This window comes from Mixophyes fleayi, chromosome 4, assembly GCF_038048845.1.
Source record: "Mixophyes fleayi isolate aMixFle1 chromosome 4, aMixFle1.hap1, whole genome shotgun sequence".
Taxonomy (NCBI): domain Eukaryota; kingdom Metazoa; phylum Chordata; class Amphibia; order Anura; family Limnodynastidae; genus Mixophyes; species Mixophyes fleayi.
In genome coordinates this window covers 336,295,290-336,312,520 of record NC_134405.1, presented here as the reverse complement: position 1 = coordinate 336,312,520, position 17,231 = coordinate 336,295,290, and the positions used below count along the sequence as shown (strand labels likewise).

General features: G+C 44.5%; 1 protein-coding gene across 1 annotated transcript; it reads left to right on the top strand.

Annotated features, from left to right (window-relative positions):
• Window positions 1-1,432: 1,432 nt before the first annotated feature.
• Window positions 1,433-3,047, top strand: LOC142150881 (E3 ubiquitin-protein ligase TRIM39-like). Its single transcript, XM_075206054.1, is given in 2 exon segments — window positions 1,433-2,097; window positions 2,099-3,047. Coding segments are annotated over 2 exon segments (1,614 nt in total).
• Window positions 3,048-17,231: the final 14,184 nt, after the last annotated feature.

The following is a 17,231-nucleotide window of genomic DNA, read 5'->3' as shown; positions in this document are numbered from 1 at the left end:
CCCTGCATCCACAATATGCCCAAAACTCTATATCTTACTTTACTTTTGTGGCAGACTTGTTTCTGTAAGACAATACAGATTTTGTTTTGTTTTTTTTGTTTGGCTAACAATGAGTCATCTAAGGCCAAGAGTGTCATCCTTACACTAACACATGTTTCTCAGCTAGGATAAGATGGTAGATTTATTTATATTTATTGGGGTTCACCCTGCATGGGATGGCTCTGCCACGGCCCATGCCTCCCCAGGGATGTGCTCTGTAGTCTCCTCCTAGCCTTGGCCACCCTCTTACTCAACTCCTGTATCTCCTTCTCATGGGCCTCCTGGACCTTCTCCTGGACCTTCTCCTGGGCCTCCTCCTGGACCTCCTCCTGGGCCTCCTTCTGGGCCTCCTCCACCTCCTGGACCTTCTCCTGCCAGGCCTCCTCCTGTATCTCCTTCTCCTGGGCTTTACATTAAGCCAGCTCTTCCAGGGATTTGGTGACTATATTTCTAACAAAATCATTTTTGCTACAGTGTTTTAGTGTTTGTGTATTTACATTTACATGTCTGTTACCACAGGTTGTTGTACAAGTGGCAGCGTACCCACACACATAATGACTACCAGGACTTCCTGGGACTTGTCCACACACTTAACTAAACATTTTAATAATTTAACATATTACCCCAACCCCCACCACTCCTGGGGGCCAGAAAGATCTGGCCGGGACCCAGCGGAAGTGACGTCCCGGTCGTCATGACGACGGCCGGGACGCGAGGCCACCAGAGGAAGCGAGCCGCGGCGGTGCCTGAAGCCGCCGCGGCTCGTTACAGAGAGGAGCCTGCAGAAGAAGGATCGTGGAGATAAAGGGGCAGACAGGCAAGAGTGCTGGGGACATGGGGAGAGGAAGCAATAGGGAGAGAGATATACTGCAAACTGACAAGTAAGACATGTGGAAGTGATATAAGGTAAAGGTAGCACACATGAGGCTAGGTGGAAAATACGAAAAAAACTGAATATATATATAATGGAGACCACTGTGCTGAGAAAAAGTCCTCATTGTGTAATTTGAGCAAAGGATCCTGCCCATAAAATGTTGGAAAAAGGCAGGTATTGTGGGAGAATTGGCTAGGGACAAGGTAGGCCAAGTTTTCTGTTTTTATATTCTATGTCCGTAGTTTTAGAGTGTGTAATGTTTGTTACTACAGCTTATGGTTTTGGACCCATGGGCTTAATGTTAAGTGGTGACTGGAGGGTTATAAAGTTAATTTCAAACTATCAAATTCCATTCACATTTTCCATACCACTACTTCTAAATTTCCACTGCCACCGCTGCATATAGATATAATGTAAGTGACAAGCTCAGCCTCGCCCTGTGTGGAGAATATGAAACACACCCACTGGTGTCTGAGTGTCAGATTCTTTCACTTTTATTTCTCTCTTCTGCTGTCAGCGATGTCGTCTGCTGATCTGAGACAGGAGCTGGACTGTTCCATCTGCCTGAACATTTATACAGATCCTGTAACACTGAGATGTGGACACAATTTCTGCCGGGTCTGTATTGATCGTGTGCTGGATACACAGGAGGGGTCTGGAGTTTATACCTGTCCTGAATGCATTGCAGAGTGTCAGGAGCGTCCTGCACTGCAGAGGAACATAACTCTGTGTAACATAGTGGGGAGTTTCCTGTCTACTCAGACAGATCAGGAGGAGACTGGGATCTTCTGCACTTACTGTATTCACTCTCCTGTACCTGCTGCTAAATCCTGTCTGCATTGTGAAGCTTCTCTCTGTGATAATCACCTGAGAGTACACAGCAAGTCAGCAGAACACGTCTTATCTGATCCCACCACTTCCCTGGGGAACAGAAAATGCTCCGTCCATGAGGAGCTCTTGAAATATTACTGCACTGAAGATGCTGCCTGTATCTGTGTGTATTGCTGTCTGGCCGGAGAACATCGAGGACACCTTGTGGAGATGCTGGATGAGGCCTCTGAGAAGGAGAAACTGGGAAATGTTCTGCAGAAACTGACCTCAAAGAGAGAGGAGACTGAGACAAGAGTCCAGAGTCTGCAGGAGCGCAGGAAAGAAGATCAGGAAAGAGCAGCTAGTGAGAGAGAGAGTCACTGCCCTGTTTAGAGACATCGGGAGACAGCTTGAAGACCTAGAGAAGAGAGTGCTGAGTGAGATCTCCAGGCAGGAAAAGAGAATTTCACTCTCAGTCTCTGATCTGATCCAGCATCTGGAAATAAAGAAGGACGAGCTGTCCAGGAAGATGCGTCACATTGAGGAACTGTGTAATGTGTCTGATCCAGTGACTGTCTTACAGGAACCAGACACAGGTGACTTGTGTGATACTGAGGACAGAAAGAGACACGATAACCAGATTCATGATGTAGGAGATCTGGATGTGGGTCTCATCTCAGGGAAATTACACATATTATCTGATATAATAACAGGTATAAATACAGGGGTCTGTATGCAGGAACCTACAGACATATTACTGGATGTAAACACAGCTGGCAATTATATACATATATCAGGTGACAGGAAAACTGCATCCAGGTCACCAAACCAGAATCATCCAGGAACACCAGAGAGATTTCAGTATAATCAGGTAATAAGCACCAGGAAATTTTCCTCAGGGCGACATTACTGGGAAGTGGATGTCAGTAAATCACGGAGATGGAGGGTAGGGATGTGTTATCCCAGTATGGACCGGAGAGGACGTCAGTCATACATTGGAAATAATAACAATTCCTGGTGTTTGTATAAGGGGTATAATAATGATAATCAGTATACAGTGATACATGACAGTAAATGCATCCAGTTACCTGACAATATTCCCTATGATAGAGTGAGGATATATCTGGATTATGAGGCTGGACAGATGTCCTTTTATTCTCTGTGTGACCCGATCAGACACTTACACACCGTCACTGCCACCTTCACTGAGCCCCTTCATGCTGCATTATATGTAGGTATATGGGGAGGTTGCATTAATATATCTGGGGAGTCAGGAGCTGGGAGAAATCGCCATAATGTAAGACATCTGTCAAGAGACTGGTGACATCACAGAGAGAGGAATCTGATTGGTGGAAAACTTATCAAATAGAATGAAGTAGTGGGTGGAGCTACAGCTGAGCTCCTCCCATGATGTTGGTGTGTTAGATGCTTTCATTATTAATATTTAAATATACATGTATGTGGGATTTCCCCATCTCTTATTCACTGATATCTGGCATTGGCTGCAGTGACTGTCTGTCAGCCAGTGTATATACTATTACTGTAGTCAGTGCTACACTTGCTCCAGGTGGCTGTAATGACTGTAGGAGATGAATGTATTATATCTGTATAGCTCTGCCTACTGGGAGTTGTGGTCCAAACCTTTTTTTAGCATTATAAAAGGGGGCTTCCCTACAAATCCCAGCATACTTCACTGCTTATCTCTATTAACATGATATTTGCCATAATCGCGGAATGTAATTACTATAATTTTCTCTATTTTACAAAGTGCTCGTTATACAGTTTTCCCTCCTTTTACAACCCCCTATTTTAAGTCCCCCCTCACTTACCAGCAGGTACTTTCTCAGTGTAAGACGGCTGTATAATGTAATAATGACATTATAGGTCACTCTGGTTATTCCACCAGTTTGGCCGGTTTATTAGATGTATACAGGGGGTTGTCCCGTCTGGTGCTGCTACAAGGCAGAGAGGGAAAGCAGAGACTTTTTCTTTTGGAAGGAAGGACAAGAGGAAGTTTTTGGATCCTGTTATAATTAAGGGGCACAACCATGGGGTATATAGGAGTACAGATAAGGATCAGTCTATAGAAGGGATGTAGACCCCATATACTGCTGCACACTGTGACTAGTGATTATAAGACACAGAAACACAGAGATATATGTTACAGCAGTGTTACTGTGTGGCTATAAGATGTTTATTGGTCATCACATATAATATAGAATTGCCCACTTACAACAGACACATACAAAATGTAATTACCTAATTAGCAATAACCCACCCCTAAGTGCTGACTGTGCAGAGGGTGACAGCAGGGTAAATAGCAATGCTTAGTGCTCTATCTGTAATCTGCTCTGTACTTGGTAAATTGCTTTTTATTGCCCCACTAGTTCAATCAGAACCATAGTAGTAACATGGGAGCATATTACAGGGGCAGAGGATGTCCCCTTATAGTAATTGTCTCCTATAACCTCCAGATCAGGGTGTGCAGCAGTATATGGAGTTTAACTTCTATGGGGTTATCCTATAGAAAGACGGATTATCCTCTAGATTACAATACATGGAGATATCTGCAGGAACTATTCACCTACATCCCCACTAGGAGGCACTATCTGGCAGAGAGTGAGTAAGGAGCTAATGGTCAGGATGTAGGTGGATGGCTCCTGCAGCTGTCTGGGTTGGGAACATAGAGTTAGGATGTAGACAGGTGCACTGCCTCTGCCTGTCTGTAAGGAGGAGACATCAGGTGTGTCTGTGTAGGGTGACACATTGTACAGTACCTGCACTTATATCATCCTTTCAGTGACTGGAGGCTTCAGGATTCATCAGCAGTACCTTATTCCACTACTGAGGTCCACTCAACATCCCTACCCATGCAGGCAGTGGGGCCCACCAGTGATTTCCCTAGTATACCGGTGGGTCAGTCCGACATGAGAAGGAGAGTTGTACATATAGCAGTAAGGGGATATTATGTGCACTGTGCTGGATGGTGTCAGTATATACATGATCAGTGTATGTACTCTTTACATTGACATAAATATATGTATAGACTCAAAGCACCAATACTGCCATCTAGTGTCAAGCTTCAGTCCAACAGGAGAACCAGAATGAGACTGTGCTACATTATCCTGGAAGTCAGGAATTATAATATTTGGTTATTGGTACATTCTTAAAGGTTATGTCAACATGTTTGTAATAAATAAATGTGTTTGGTCTATTTTCTAAATACAACCCACTGCCTATCTTTGTTTGTTAGATACACACTTTAGGAGGGTGCATCTAACATGTACCTTAAATCAAACACATTACACAGCCTGGTCTGTATTTAGGGCAGATAGTACCCACTGACAACCCAAAACTGCATCACTGGCCCAATGGCATAATTCCCTATTATCGTTGGTTTACCCAGAGGCTCTATGGACTAGGATCACCTAGCTATACTTGGACTTGCCTATATATACCTGGCTTGTGCTTTCTGGCGGTGGAACCCGCTACACTGTATCAGTTGACCTCTATTCCAGTGACTGTCCGTGGTCTGTGACCATCTCGCAGATTACCTGCATATCTGTTCACTCATTTACTCTTTCATGTGCCACCGAGATACATCTGTAAGATTATTAACTGCCTTCTACTCGCCATTTGCAACGGCTTGCTACACTTACTAGCAACAAATATTGCCTTGTCTGAAGCTCTACATGCTCAATGTTTATCATATACCTCATTGTGTTTATTGTCGTGCACATGGCATACTGCTTGCCTCCCATAACGGCTTGTTTGTTTACGAGCAATAAATAATGCTTTATCACACAATTTTTGTTTATATCAGTGTCTCTCTATTAGGGATGAGCGCACTCGGATTTTTGAAATCCGAGCCCACCCGAACGTTGCGGATCCGAGTCGGATCCGAGACAGATCCGGGTATTGGCGCCAAATTCAAAAGTGAAACTGAGGCTCTGACTCATAATCCCGTTGTCGGATCTCGCGATACTCGGATCCTATAAATTCCCCGCTAGTCGCCGCCATCTTCACTCGGGCATTGATCAGGGTAGAGGGAGGGTGTGTTAGGTGGTCCTCTGTGCTGTTTAGTTCTGTGCTGTTTAGTTCTGTGCTGTTTAGTTCTGTGCTGTTTAGTTCTGTGCTGTTTAGTGCTGTGCTGTGCTGTGCTGTTTAGTGCTGTGCTGTGCTGTGCTGTGCTGTGCTGTGCTGTGCTGTGTTCTGCAGTATCAGTCCAGTGGTGCTGTGTGCTGTGCTCTGTCCTTCTGAGGTCAGTGGTGCTGCTGGGTCCTGTGCTGTGTCCTGTTCAGTCCAGTGGTGCTGTGTCCTGTGCTCTGTGCTTCTAAGGGCATAGTTATTTCCCCAATATTCCCCTGTGTTTAAAAAAATAAAAAAAAGTTTTTTTAAAAAATACCAAAAACTACTTTAATATTTTTTAATTACCACAAAATTTTCACAACCAATCCTGCAGTATAAGCCCATTGGTACTGCAATATTACCAAGTTCACACATTCAGCAGTAAAAGTCCAGTGGTACTGCAATATTACAAAGTTTACACATTCTGCAGTATCAGTCCAGTGGTGCTGTGTCCTGTGCTCTGTCCTGCTGAGTTCCGTAGTGCTGCTGGATCCTGTGCCGTGTCCTGTTCAGTCCAGTGGTGCTGTGTCCTGTGCTCTGTGCTTCTAAGGGCATAGTTTTTTCCCCATTATTCCCAAGTTTTTAAAAAATAAAAAAAAAGTAAAAAATAATAAAAAATTTAAAAAAAAAAAAATATATAATAATTATAACCAAATTTGCAAAACCAATCCAGCATTATAAGTCCATTGGTACTGCAATATTACCAAGTTCACACATTCTGCAGTATCAGTCCAGTGGTGCTGTGTCCTGTGCTCTGTCCTGCTGAGTTCCGTAGTGCTGCTGGGTCCTGTGCCGTGTCCTGTTCAGTCCAGTGGTGCTGTGTCCTGTGCTCTGTGCTTCTAAGGGCATAGTTATTTCCCCAATATTCCCCTGTGTTTAAAAAAATAAAAAAAAGTTTTTTTAAAAAATACCAAAAACTACTTTAATATTTTTTAATTACCACAAAATTTTCACAACCAATCCTGCAGTATAAGCCCATTGGTACTGCAATATTACCAAGTTCACACATTCAGCAGTAAAAGTCCAGTGGTACTGCAATATTACAAAGTTTACACATTCTGCAGTATCAGTCCAGTGGTGCTGTGTCCTGTGCTCTGTCCTGCTGAGTTCCGTAGTGCTGCTGGATCCTGTGCCGTGTCCTGTTCAGTCCAGTGGTGCTGTGTCCTGTGCTCTGTGCTTCTAAGGGCATAGTTATTTCCCCACTATTCCCAAGTTTTTTAAAAATAAGAAAAAAGTAAAAAAAAAAAAAAAATTAAAAAAAAAAAATATATATAATAATTATAACCAAATTTGCAAAACCAATCCAGCAGTATAAGTCCATTGGTACTGCAATATTACCAAGTTCACACATTCTGCAGTATCTTGTGCTACATATAATGGAGACCAAAAATTTGGAGGATAAAGTAGGGAAAGATCAAGACCCACTTCCTCCTAATGCTGAAGCTGCTGCCACTAGTCATGACATAGACGATGAAATGCCATCAACGTCGTCTTCCAAGCCCGATGCCCAATCTCGTAGTACCGGGCATGTAAAATCCAAAAAGCCCAAGTTAAGAAAAAGTAGCAAAAAGAGAAACTTAAAATCATCTGAGGAGAAACGTAAAGTTGCCAATATGCCATTTACGACACGGAGTGGCAAGGAACGGCTTAGGCCCTGGCCCGTGTTCATGACTAGTGGTTCAGCTTCACCCACGGATCTTAGCCCTCCTCCTCCTCCCCCCCCCTTCAAAAAATTGAAGAGAGTTATGCTGTCAGCAACAAAACAGCAAACAACTCTGCCTTCTAAAGAGAAATTATCACAAATCCCCAAGGCGAGTCCAAGCGTGTTGGTGGTTGTCAAGCCTGACCTTCCCATCACTGTACGGGAAGAGGTGGCTCGGGAGGAGGCTATTGATGATGTAGCTGGCGCTGTGGAGGAACTTGATGATGAGGATGGTGATGTGGTTATTGTAAATGAGGCACCAGGGGGGGAAACAGCTGATGTCCATGGGATGAAAAAGCCCATCGTCATGCCTGGTCAGAAGACCAAAAAATGCACCTCTTCGGTCTGGAGTTATTTTTATCCAAATCCAGACAACCAATGTATGGCAATATGTAGCTTATGTAAAGCTCAAATAAGCAGGGGTAAGGATCTTGCCCACCTAGGAACATCCTCCCTTATACGTCACCTGAATAACCTTCATAGTTCAGTGGTTAGTTCAGGAACTGGGGCTAGGACCCTCATCGGTACAGGGACACCTAAATCCCGTGGTCCAGTTGGATACACACCAGCAACACCCTCCTCGTCAACTTCCTCCACAATCTCCATCAGATTCAGTCCTGCAGCCCAAGTCAGCAGCCAGACTGAGTCCTCCTCAATACGGGATTCATCCGAGGAATCCTGCAGCGGTACGCCTACTACTGCCACTGCTGCTGTTGCTGCTGTTAGTCGGTCATCTTCCCAGAGGGGAAGTCGTAAGACCGCTAAGTCTTTCACCAAACAATTGACCGTCCAACAGTCGTTTGCCATGACCACCAAATACGATAGTAGTCACCCTATTGCAAAGCGTATAACTGCGGCTGTAACTGCAATGTTGGTGTTAGACGTGCGCCCGGTGTCCGCCATCAGTGGAGTGGGATTTAGAGGGTTGATGGAGGTATTGTGTCCCCGGTACCAAATCCCCTCGAGATTCCACTTCACTAGGCAGGCGATACCAAAAATGTACAGAGAAGTACGATCAAGTGTCCTCAGTGCTCTTAAAAATGCGGTTGTACCCACTGTCCACTTAACCACGGACATGTGGACAAGTGGTTCTGGGCAAACGAAGGACTATATGACTGTGACAGCCCACTGGGTTGATGCATCCCCTTCCGCAGCAACAGCAACAGCTGCATCAGTAGCAGCATCTACAAAATGGCTGCTCATGCAAAGGCAGGCAACATTGTGCATTACAGGCTTTAATAAGAGGCACAACGCTGACAACATATTAGAGAAAATGAGGGAAATTATCTCCCAGTGGCTTACCCCACTTAGACTCTCATGGGGATTTGTGGTGTCAGACAATGCCAGTAACATTGTGCGGGCATTAAATATGGGCAATTTCCAGCACGTCCCATGTTTTGCCCACACCATTAATTTGGTGGTGCAGCATTACCTCAAGAGTGACAGGGGTGTGCAGGAGATGCTTGCGGTGGCCCGCAAAATTGCTGGACACTTTCGGCATTCAGCCAGTGCCTACCGCAGACTAGAGGCACATCAAAAAAGCTTGAACCTGCCCTGCCATCACCTCAAACAAGAGGTTGTGACGCGCTGGAACTCCACCCTCTATATGCTGCAGAGGATGGAGGAGCAGCAAAAGGCCATTCAGGCCTACACAGCCACCTACGACATAGGCAAAGGAGTGGGGATGCGCCTGAGTCAAGCGCAGTGGAGACTGATTTCCGTGTTGTGCAAGGTTCTGCAGCCATTTGAACTTGCCACACGAGAAGTCAGTTCCGACACTGCCAGCTTGAGTCAGGTCATTCCCCTGATCAGGCTGTTGCAGAAGCAGCTGGAGAAAGTGAGGGAGGAGCTGGTAAGCCATTGCGATTACAGCAAGCATGTAGCTCTTGTGGATGTAGCCCTTCGTACGCTTTGCCAGGATCCGAGGGTGGTCACTCTTTTAAAGTCAGAGGAATACATTCTGGCCACCGTGCTCGATCCTCGGTTTAAAGCGTATGTTGTGTCTCTGTTTCCGGCGGACACAAGTCTACAGCGGTGCAAAGACCTGCTGGTCAGGAGATTGTCCTCTGAAGAGGACCGTGACATGCCAACAGCTCCACCCTCATTTTCTTCCACATCTATGGCTGCGAGGAAAAAGCTCAGTTTTCCCAAAAGAGGCACTGGCGGGGATGCTGATAACATCTGGTCCGGACTGAAGGACCTGCCAACCATTGCAGACATGTCTACTCTCGCTGCATTGGATGCTGTGACAATAGAAAAAATTGTGGATGATTACTTTGCTGACACCATCCAAGTAGACATGTCAGACAGTCCATATTGTTACTGGCAGGAAAAAAAGGCAGTTTGGAAGCCCCTGTACAAACTGGCTCTATTTTACCTGAGTTGTCCCCCCTCCAGTGTGTACTCGGAAAGAGTTTTTAGTGCAGCGGGGAACCTGGTCAGTGAGCGGCGAAGGAGGTTGCTTCCTCACAACGTTGAAAAAATGATGTTTATAAAAATGAATAATCAATTCCTCAATGAAGTACAGCACTGCCCTCCAGATACTACAGAGGGACCTGTGGTTGTGGAGTCCAGCGGGGACGAATTGATAATGTGTGATGAGGAGGAAGTACACACTGTAGGGGGAGAGGAATCAGAGGTTGAGGATGAGGACGACATCTTGCCTCAGTAGAGCCTGTTTAGTCTGTACAGGGAGAGATGAATAGCTTTTTTGGTGTGGGGGCCCAAACAAACCAATCATTTCAGTCAAAGTTGTTTGGTAGGCCCTGTCGCTGAAATGATTTGTGTGTTAAAGTGTGCATGTCCTATTTCAACAGCAGACCTCTCAACTGCAGCTCATCCCTCCTCTGCGGGGATAATGTCTCCTGTGCTCTGACACGTCACTCTGTGTACTCTCAGCCTCAGGATCTGACACTACAGCTACCATGCCTCTTGTAGCAGCCCTCACTCCAGGGCCTCTTCCATGTGCAGTGTCCCCCTCTCTCTTGGGTTCACTATAGTGGCATGGAGTTCTCCCCCTCATCCAGGGCACACATTCCTTGCCCTGGCTCAGTCACCACGCTCAGACTTCCAGGCAATGCTGGGGGAGCCTGGGAGCTTCCACCCCAGGTCCCCAGCTACAACTCTCCTCTCCTGTGTCTTCTCTCTCTTTCTGACACTTTAAAGATCGTGCCTTTAAATGAAAAAGTCAGTCTTCATTGCACGACTATGTGCAAGTGCAACAGGGACATTTTTTTGGGTTTACAAAGTCAAACAATAACACTACGACCCTGTCTGTCTGGGGTCTGTCAATGACGAATTGTCTGGAGCATGTTTGGAGGAGGTATTGTGGCCCCGGTATCAAATTGGGTACCGGGGCCACCCCACTATGCAGTCCAGATACTTGTTTGGTGGAATTCCGACACGTGGAGGGTTTTTAAATTATATTGTGGCCTCGGTACCAAATTGTGTACCGGGGCCACCACACTACGCAGTCAAGATAGATAGATGCGTATTGCGTATCATAGATAAAGTACATTCAGTGGTGTGGGGCAAATTGAAAAATATTCCAAATGCACTGACATTATCAAAAACAAGAGGTTGTCACACGCTAAAACTCCAACATGTATATGATGGAGAGGATGGAGGAGCAGCCGTATGTGTAGTGTAATGCAGATCTGTTGAAGGTTTTTTATATATTTTATTGTGGTGCCCAGTGCCCACTCCTCTACGCAGTCCAGATACATTTATTGGTGCGAATCATAAAAGTTCAGGGTTTTTAATATATATTGTGGTGACCCACTCCTCTACGCAGTCCAGGTACATTTATTGGTGCGAATCATAAAAGTTCAGGGTTTTTAATATATATTGTGGTGACCCACTCCTCTACGCAGTCCAGGTACATTTATTGGTGCGAATCATAAAAGTTCAGGGTTTTTAATAGATATTGTGGTGACCCACTCCTCTACGCAGTCCAGGTACATTTATTGGTGCGAATCATAAAAGTTCAGGGTTTTTAATATATATTGTGGTGACCCACTCCTCTACGCAGTCCAGGTACAATTATTGGTGCGAATCATAAAAGTTCAGGGTTTTTAATAGATATTGTGGTGACCCACTCCTCTACGCAGTCCAGGTACATTTATTGGTGCGAATCATAAAAGTTCAGGGTTTTTAATAGATATTGTGGTGACCCACTCCTCTACGCAGTCCAGGTACAATTATTGGTGCGAATCATAAAAGTTCAGGGTTTTTAATAGATATTGTGGTGACCCACTCCTCTACGCAGTCCAGAAAGATACCTTGTTGCAACGTTTTGGACTAATAACTATATTGTGAGGTGTTCAGAATACACTGTAAATTAGTGGAAATGCTTGTTATTGAATGTTATTGAGGTTAATAATAGCCTAGGAGTGAAAATAAGCCCAAAAACTTGATTTTTAAACTTTTTATGTTTTTTTCAAAAAAAATCCGAATCCAATACCTTAAATCCGAACCGAGACCTTTCGTCAAGTGTTTTGCGAGACAAATCCGAACCTCAAAAATAACGAAAATCCGGATCCAAAACACAAAACACGAGACCTCAAAAGTCGCCGGTGCACATCCCTACTCTCTATATACCTGTACATTTTTTTCACTGTATTTGTGCGTCAAGTGGGGATTGCTTTATTTATTCTTCATTGAGGAGAAGTTGCCTGTTAGCATCCATGTCAGTGGCGCACGCAGGGGGGGTTTCTGAGTCTCTAGAAACCCCCCCTGCGCTAACTAAGTGGCCACTGTCCTATACAGCAGCCGCGGCGCTGTCCAAGAAGCGTCCGCGGCGGTGCTGTATTGTATACAGCACCGCCGCAGGCGCTTCTTAGACAGCGCCGCGGCTGCTGTATAGGACAGCGCTGGCGAAACGGAGCTGCTGCGCATGCGCAGCAGCTCTTTCTCGTGGTTTTTGGGTTTTTTTCCGTCGGCGGGGAGAACCCCCCCCCCCCCCCCCGACAATCCTCCGTGCGCCCCTGCATGTGAGTGCCCCTGCAGAGAAGGGATGAACTGCAGTGAACATGGAGTACTGGAGTGTAAGAGACATATGAACTGTTATATTACATCTAGATAACATTAAGAACTGTGCAGGAGGAGTAAGGAGATATATTTGCAACCATAATTATCTTGCTCATTAAGACCTGTGCTGGAGGAGTAAGGAGCTGTATATATATATTTCTTTATGATTATCGTGCTGGAGGAAGAGGAGTGTAAATAACGAGCCCAAATTATTCTGACTTATTGCACTGCACCACCACTTGTGTCCCACTACTTACGAAGAAACACCTGAGTGTGCAGGGACCCCCTGGTCATTTACACCCATTCCCATCAGCTAGACCGGGCTGGAGACGGAGGTGCACTGTGTACCCTTTGCACCCCACACTACACACAGTGACAAGCGGTTACATATATAATCCAAATTCGTGATTGACATCCAAGCACTGGACATCAGAAATGCACAGAAGTTTTGTACTATTTGTACTATTTATATGAGGTAAAGTACACACAACGTCAGATAACACTGCAATAACCCCTGCAATGTTGTTTTGACTGACAAGTTTACTAAGTCGAGTCTGTACTGCTTCAGCTGCAGATGACACAGGATAAGATCTGCTTGTTTAACTTCTTCCTCCTGCAGGAAAGAGTTTAAGACCATTTGTATATTAATAAAACAAAACCCTACTACTCCTCAATAGTAATATCCACTAGCTATACACAGATTCATTATAAGGTGGTGCTTTTCTTTTCAGCCTGAATATTTTTGGCAATCTATGAGCAGAGATAGGGTTAAGCTTCTTGAATATTTGAACAAACAAATTGCTAAACATGTATTATCTATAATATATACAGGTCCTCACTGTGTCCGCAGGTTATTATGTCAGATAAAATTACCAATGCAAAAGGGAAAGCTGAGCACAGGGAAGATATTCTGGATTATTACAGGTAAATAAGTGGATGTCCAATCAGGTCAGTGTCGGACTGGGACATGAAGGGCCCACCGGGGAAAATGCAGCGGTAGGGGCCCCCTTTGAATTCATTTTAGATGCTTTGTATCACTAGGGACAGATACATATTAAATGCAAGGCTATACCCTCTGTGTCCTTCTGCTCACATTTCCCTTACACTCCCCCACTGTGTGCTGTCCATTCTTTGTGGTTAGTGTTCTCTTCTCTCATAGTGTACACAGAAAAGAAATGCTATAGTACAGCACTAGAGATCAACCATTCATCATATGAAAACCACAATATAAAGGTATAGACTAAAAATTAATATATCCATGAAGCACTATAGAAACCACAAATTTATTAGCATAAAAATATATGCACATTTAAAATATTACATAAAACTAATCACACTCCCTACACTCTAGACACTGGCAAATAAAAACAGGACTCTAAAAAATGATCTACCCACAAAATGTACAATCAATAATAATCCAATGCCACTACAAAGGACAAAAGCAAAACATTAATATTAAAGCATATAGCAGATGCAATCCTATAAGGAACTAACTGTCTCAATGTGTTTTATTCTGATTAAGATATGCTTCTATAGGAAATAGAGTCCCAAAATTGATTGAAAACAAATAAACATGAAACATGATATAAACAGTGAATTTGGTACTAGTTTATTAGGAATCCATTCATTGGTCAGCTGCAATAGGATCCTTTTATAGAGGCACTGAAGACGTATATTGCCATGAAGCCATTCTAATTTATCTCCCTCCCTCCGAGGTCACACAGTGGAGAGCTCTAGAGAAGTTGCACGATTTATTACACTTACTGATTACACGGACTCACACTGCAGTTAGGACGGCAACTTTATGACTACAGGACGCCTGCAACTACAGCAGAAGGAGTAATCTGAGATCTGTGTCACTGTGCAGCATTTCTGTCTCGGGAGCAGGAAGTGTTCTCACGTGCTGGCTGTAGGAAGGGATTTATTAGTTTGACAGTCTCCGTTTCATATGTAGACTGACCGCAACTCAGTAATTCTCTGCTCCGCCCCACCAACAAAGAGGACGGGGTTATCAGGCAACAGGGCCTCCCGGGGGATAGCCCGGCTCCCCGGCAGGCCAGTCCGACACTGAATCAGGTTGTGGGTCCGAAGTACAAAAGGTTTATTTTGCAAATAAAAGTAAGTACAAAAGTACCTATAAAAGTAACAACATTATAATGTGCAAGGTGTTAAGGCCTACAACTACCTAGATGAGCTTTTAGAACTGGTAGGGTAGCGATCTTCACCTATAGCAGCTGCCTTTCCCATAGAGACTGGTTATGCTCACAGGTACTTGGATGCCCCCAGGTCTTAGGCTCAGAGTAGTAGAAGCTCATCAAAGATGGCCGAAGCACAGGTGGAATTGGGGGTGCTAGCCCAGGCTGGAGCGGGTAGTCAGAGGCGGGCCGAGGTCAGGTCCGTAGCAAAACAGCAAAGTCCAGAATACAAGCCAAAAGGTCAGGGTCACAGGCAAACAAGCAAGGTACAGACAGAGGGTCACAACGGTAGATCAGGTATACAGGGATCCAACAGCAGGTCAGCAACAGTGCAGGACTGGAGCGCTATAACCAGCAGGGAGGCTAAGCCCTCCCTGCCTTAAATACTGATAGTAGCCAATCAGGAGGCAAGCTCCATAAACAGATAATGGGACCAGCTGCTATAATAATAATAATACTGCGCATGCGCCCAGGTAACAGCTTGCTGGGTCGCAGCGCTAATTTAATTAACTCACACGCCCGGCTGTGTGTTGACTGCTGGGACGCGTACAGGGGCTGGAGGAGCATCCCGACCGTTTCCCTGGCAACGGCCGGGTAGCGGCGGAAGTGACGCCCCGGTCGTCATGACGATGGCTGGGACAAGGGGCAGTGAGAAGGAGAGAGCAGCGGCAGCTTGTGACACAAGGGCAGCTAGTAGCAGCATTAAGCATTCAATCCAGAATGCCCCCTTGTCCAGGACAGTGCTGAGTCATGTATACACAAGAAGATGCGGGGGGTGATTGTATAACAGATGTTTCAGTCACAGTTACACTGGTCCAATAACACATTTCACTATGGGGGAGATTCCATTAGCCTGTAAGTGTCTCTGGAACTTCCGCGAGACACCTCGCGGCGGAGATTTGACAGAAATCTCCGCTCATTTTTCCTTGCACTGCTATGGAGAGCGGAGATTTCTACTGTAATTGCCGGCAATGTGCGCGGTGCCATGTCTGCTCGACCACATCGCCGGCAATTGAATCTCCCCCTATATGTCAGCTCTTCAGTTTCTCCATAGTAACTGTGTATGTGACCAAATGCTCATCCCCATATACTGGTTAAACAAGTTATTCCTCTCACCATTCTTTTTTTTTTAATCATATGTTTTTTATTGGAAGATTTTTATTACCTAAACAAAAAAAGTAGGACATACGTGATGCTAGCATGCAGTTGCTAATCTAATCACTGAATTAACACATTAACATTATTATCCAGGTTCACAAGGAAAACTAGAGTAACAAGTTAGGTGAATGGTTAACTATAAGATATAAACAATCACTGATAAAGGGCTGACATAATAGCAGTAAGGAGATTTGAAACATAAATAGCTGTGACAGCGGACAAACTAACAAATCATATAAAACAAAATTCCTGTACATAAAATAACATATCTCAGGACAACACATAAACAGGTGGATGTGCAGGACAATGCCAACCAGGGACCCAGAAACAGAAGCCTGTGGATATACTAGTCATGAGACACATAAACCTCTCCATCTCCAGAATGTATCTACACTGGGAGTTGCACCAGGGAATCCATATCTGATAGTACTTATGACTGGTATCTCTAACCATGTACATATAGCGTTCATGGCCCATAACATTATTTACGAGAGCTCGCCATTTTTGGAAGTCAGGGGAATCAGCAGCAAGCCACGTGCAGGCTATTCTGACTTTTGCTAGTGTCAGCAGAATAAAGATATATTTGTATATTGTTCTATTCAGGGCATCCTGTAATGAGACGCCAAACAGACAGATCAGAGGGGTACGTGTGTGCGGGGGGGGGGGGGGGTCACCTAGTACAGTGTCACAAATATATCTCCACACATCTGATCAATACCACTGAACTGCCGGACAGTCCCACAACAGGTGCCAGAAGTCAACGTCATGAGAACCACATTTCAGACAGTTAATGTCTTGTCTACCACACAATTTAAGCAGAGAAACTGGTGTAAGATATACTCTGTGAAATACAAGCAACTGAATATGTTGGAATCGAATGCAGGAGGTGGCGTCCCGAAGGCTCTTAGGTGCCTGAGTCCAGTAATCCATCGGGGTCAAATTCAGAATAATGCCTGAGTATAGAGTGGAAATCATTCTCTTTTTTCTCATAGTAGATAGCACTTGTTTAATAGGGGAGATTGGGATTAGTGGGGGAGAGACAGGAAATTGAGAATTAATAGGATGTCGCAATTATAAAAAACTAAAGAAAGCAGAGATGGGATCTCTCAGCATTATTTTGTTACATGAGTGTACTCACTATAATGTTATATAAAGGCTTGATTTTATACACAATGAAACAATAATATTAATAAATCAGATGTGATCTCAACAGTGTACGATACTTTAGCAACTTACTGCAAATGTGTGCGTTTAATTGCAATCACATCATACACGAGATAATCTCAGCAATACATTG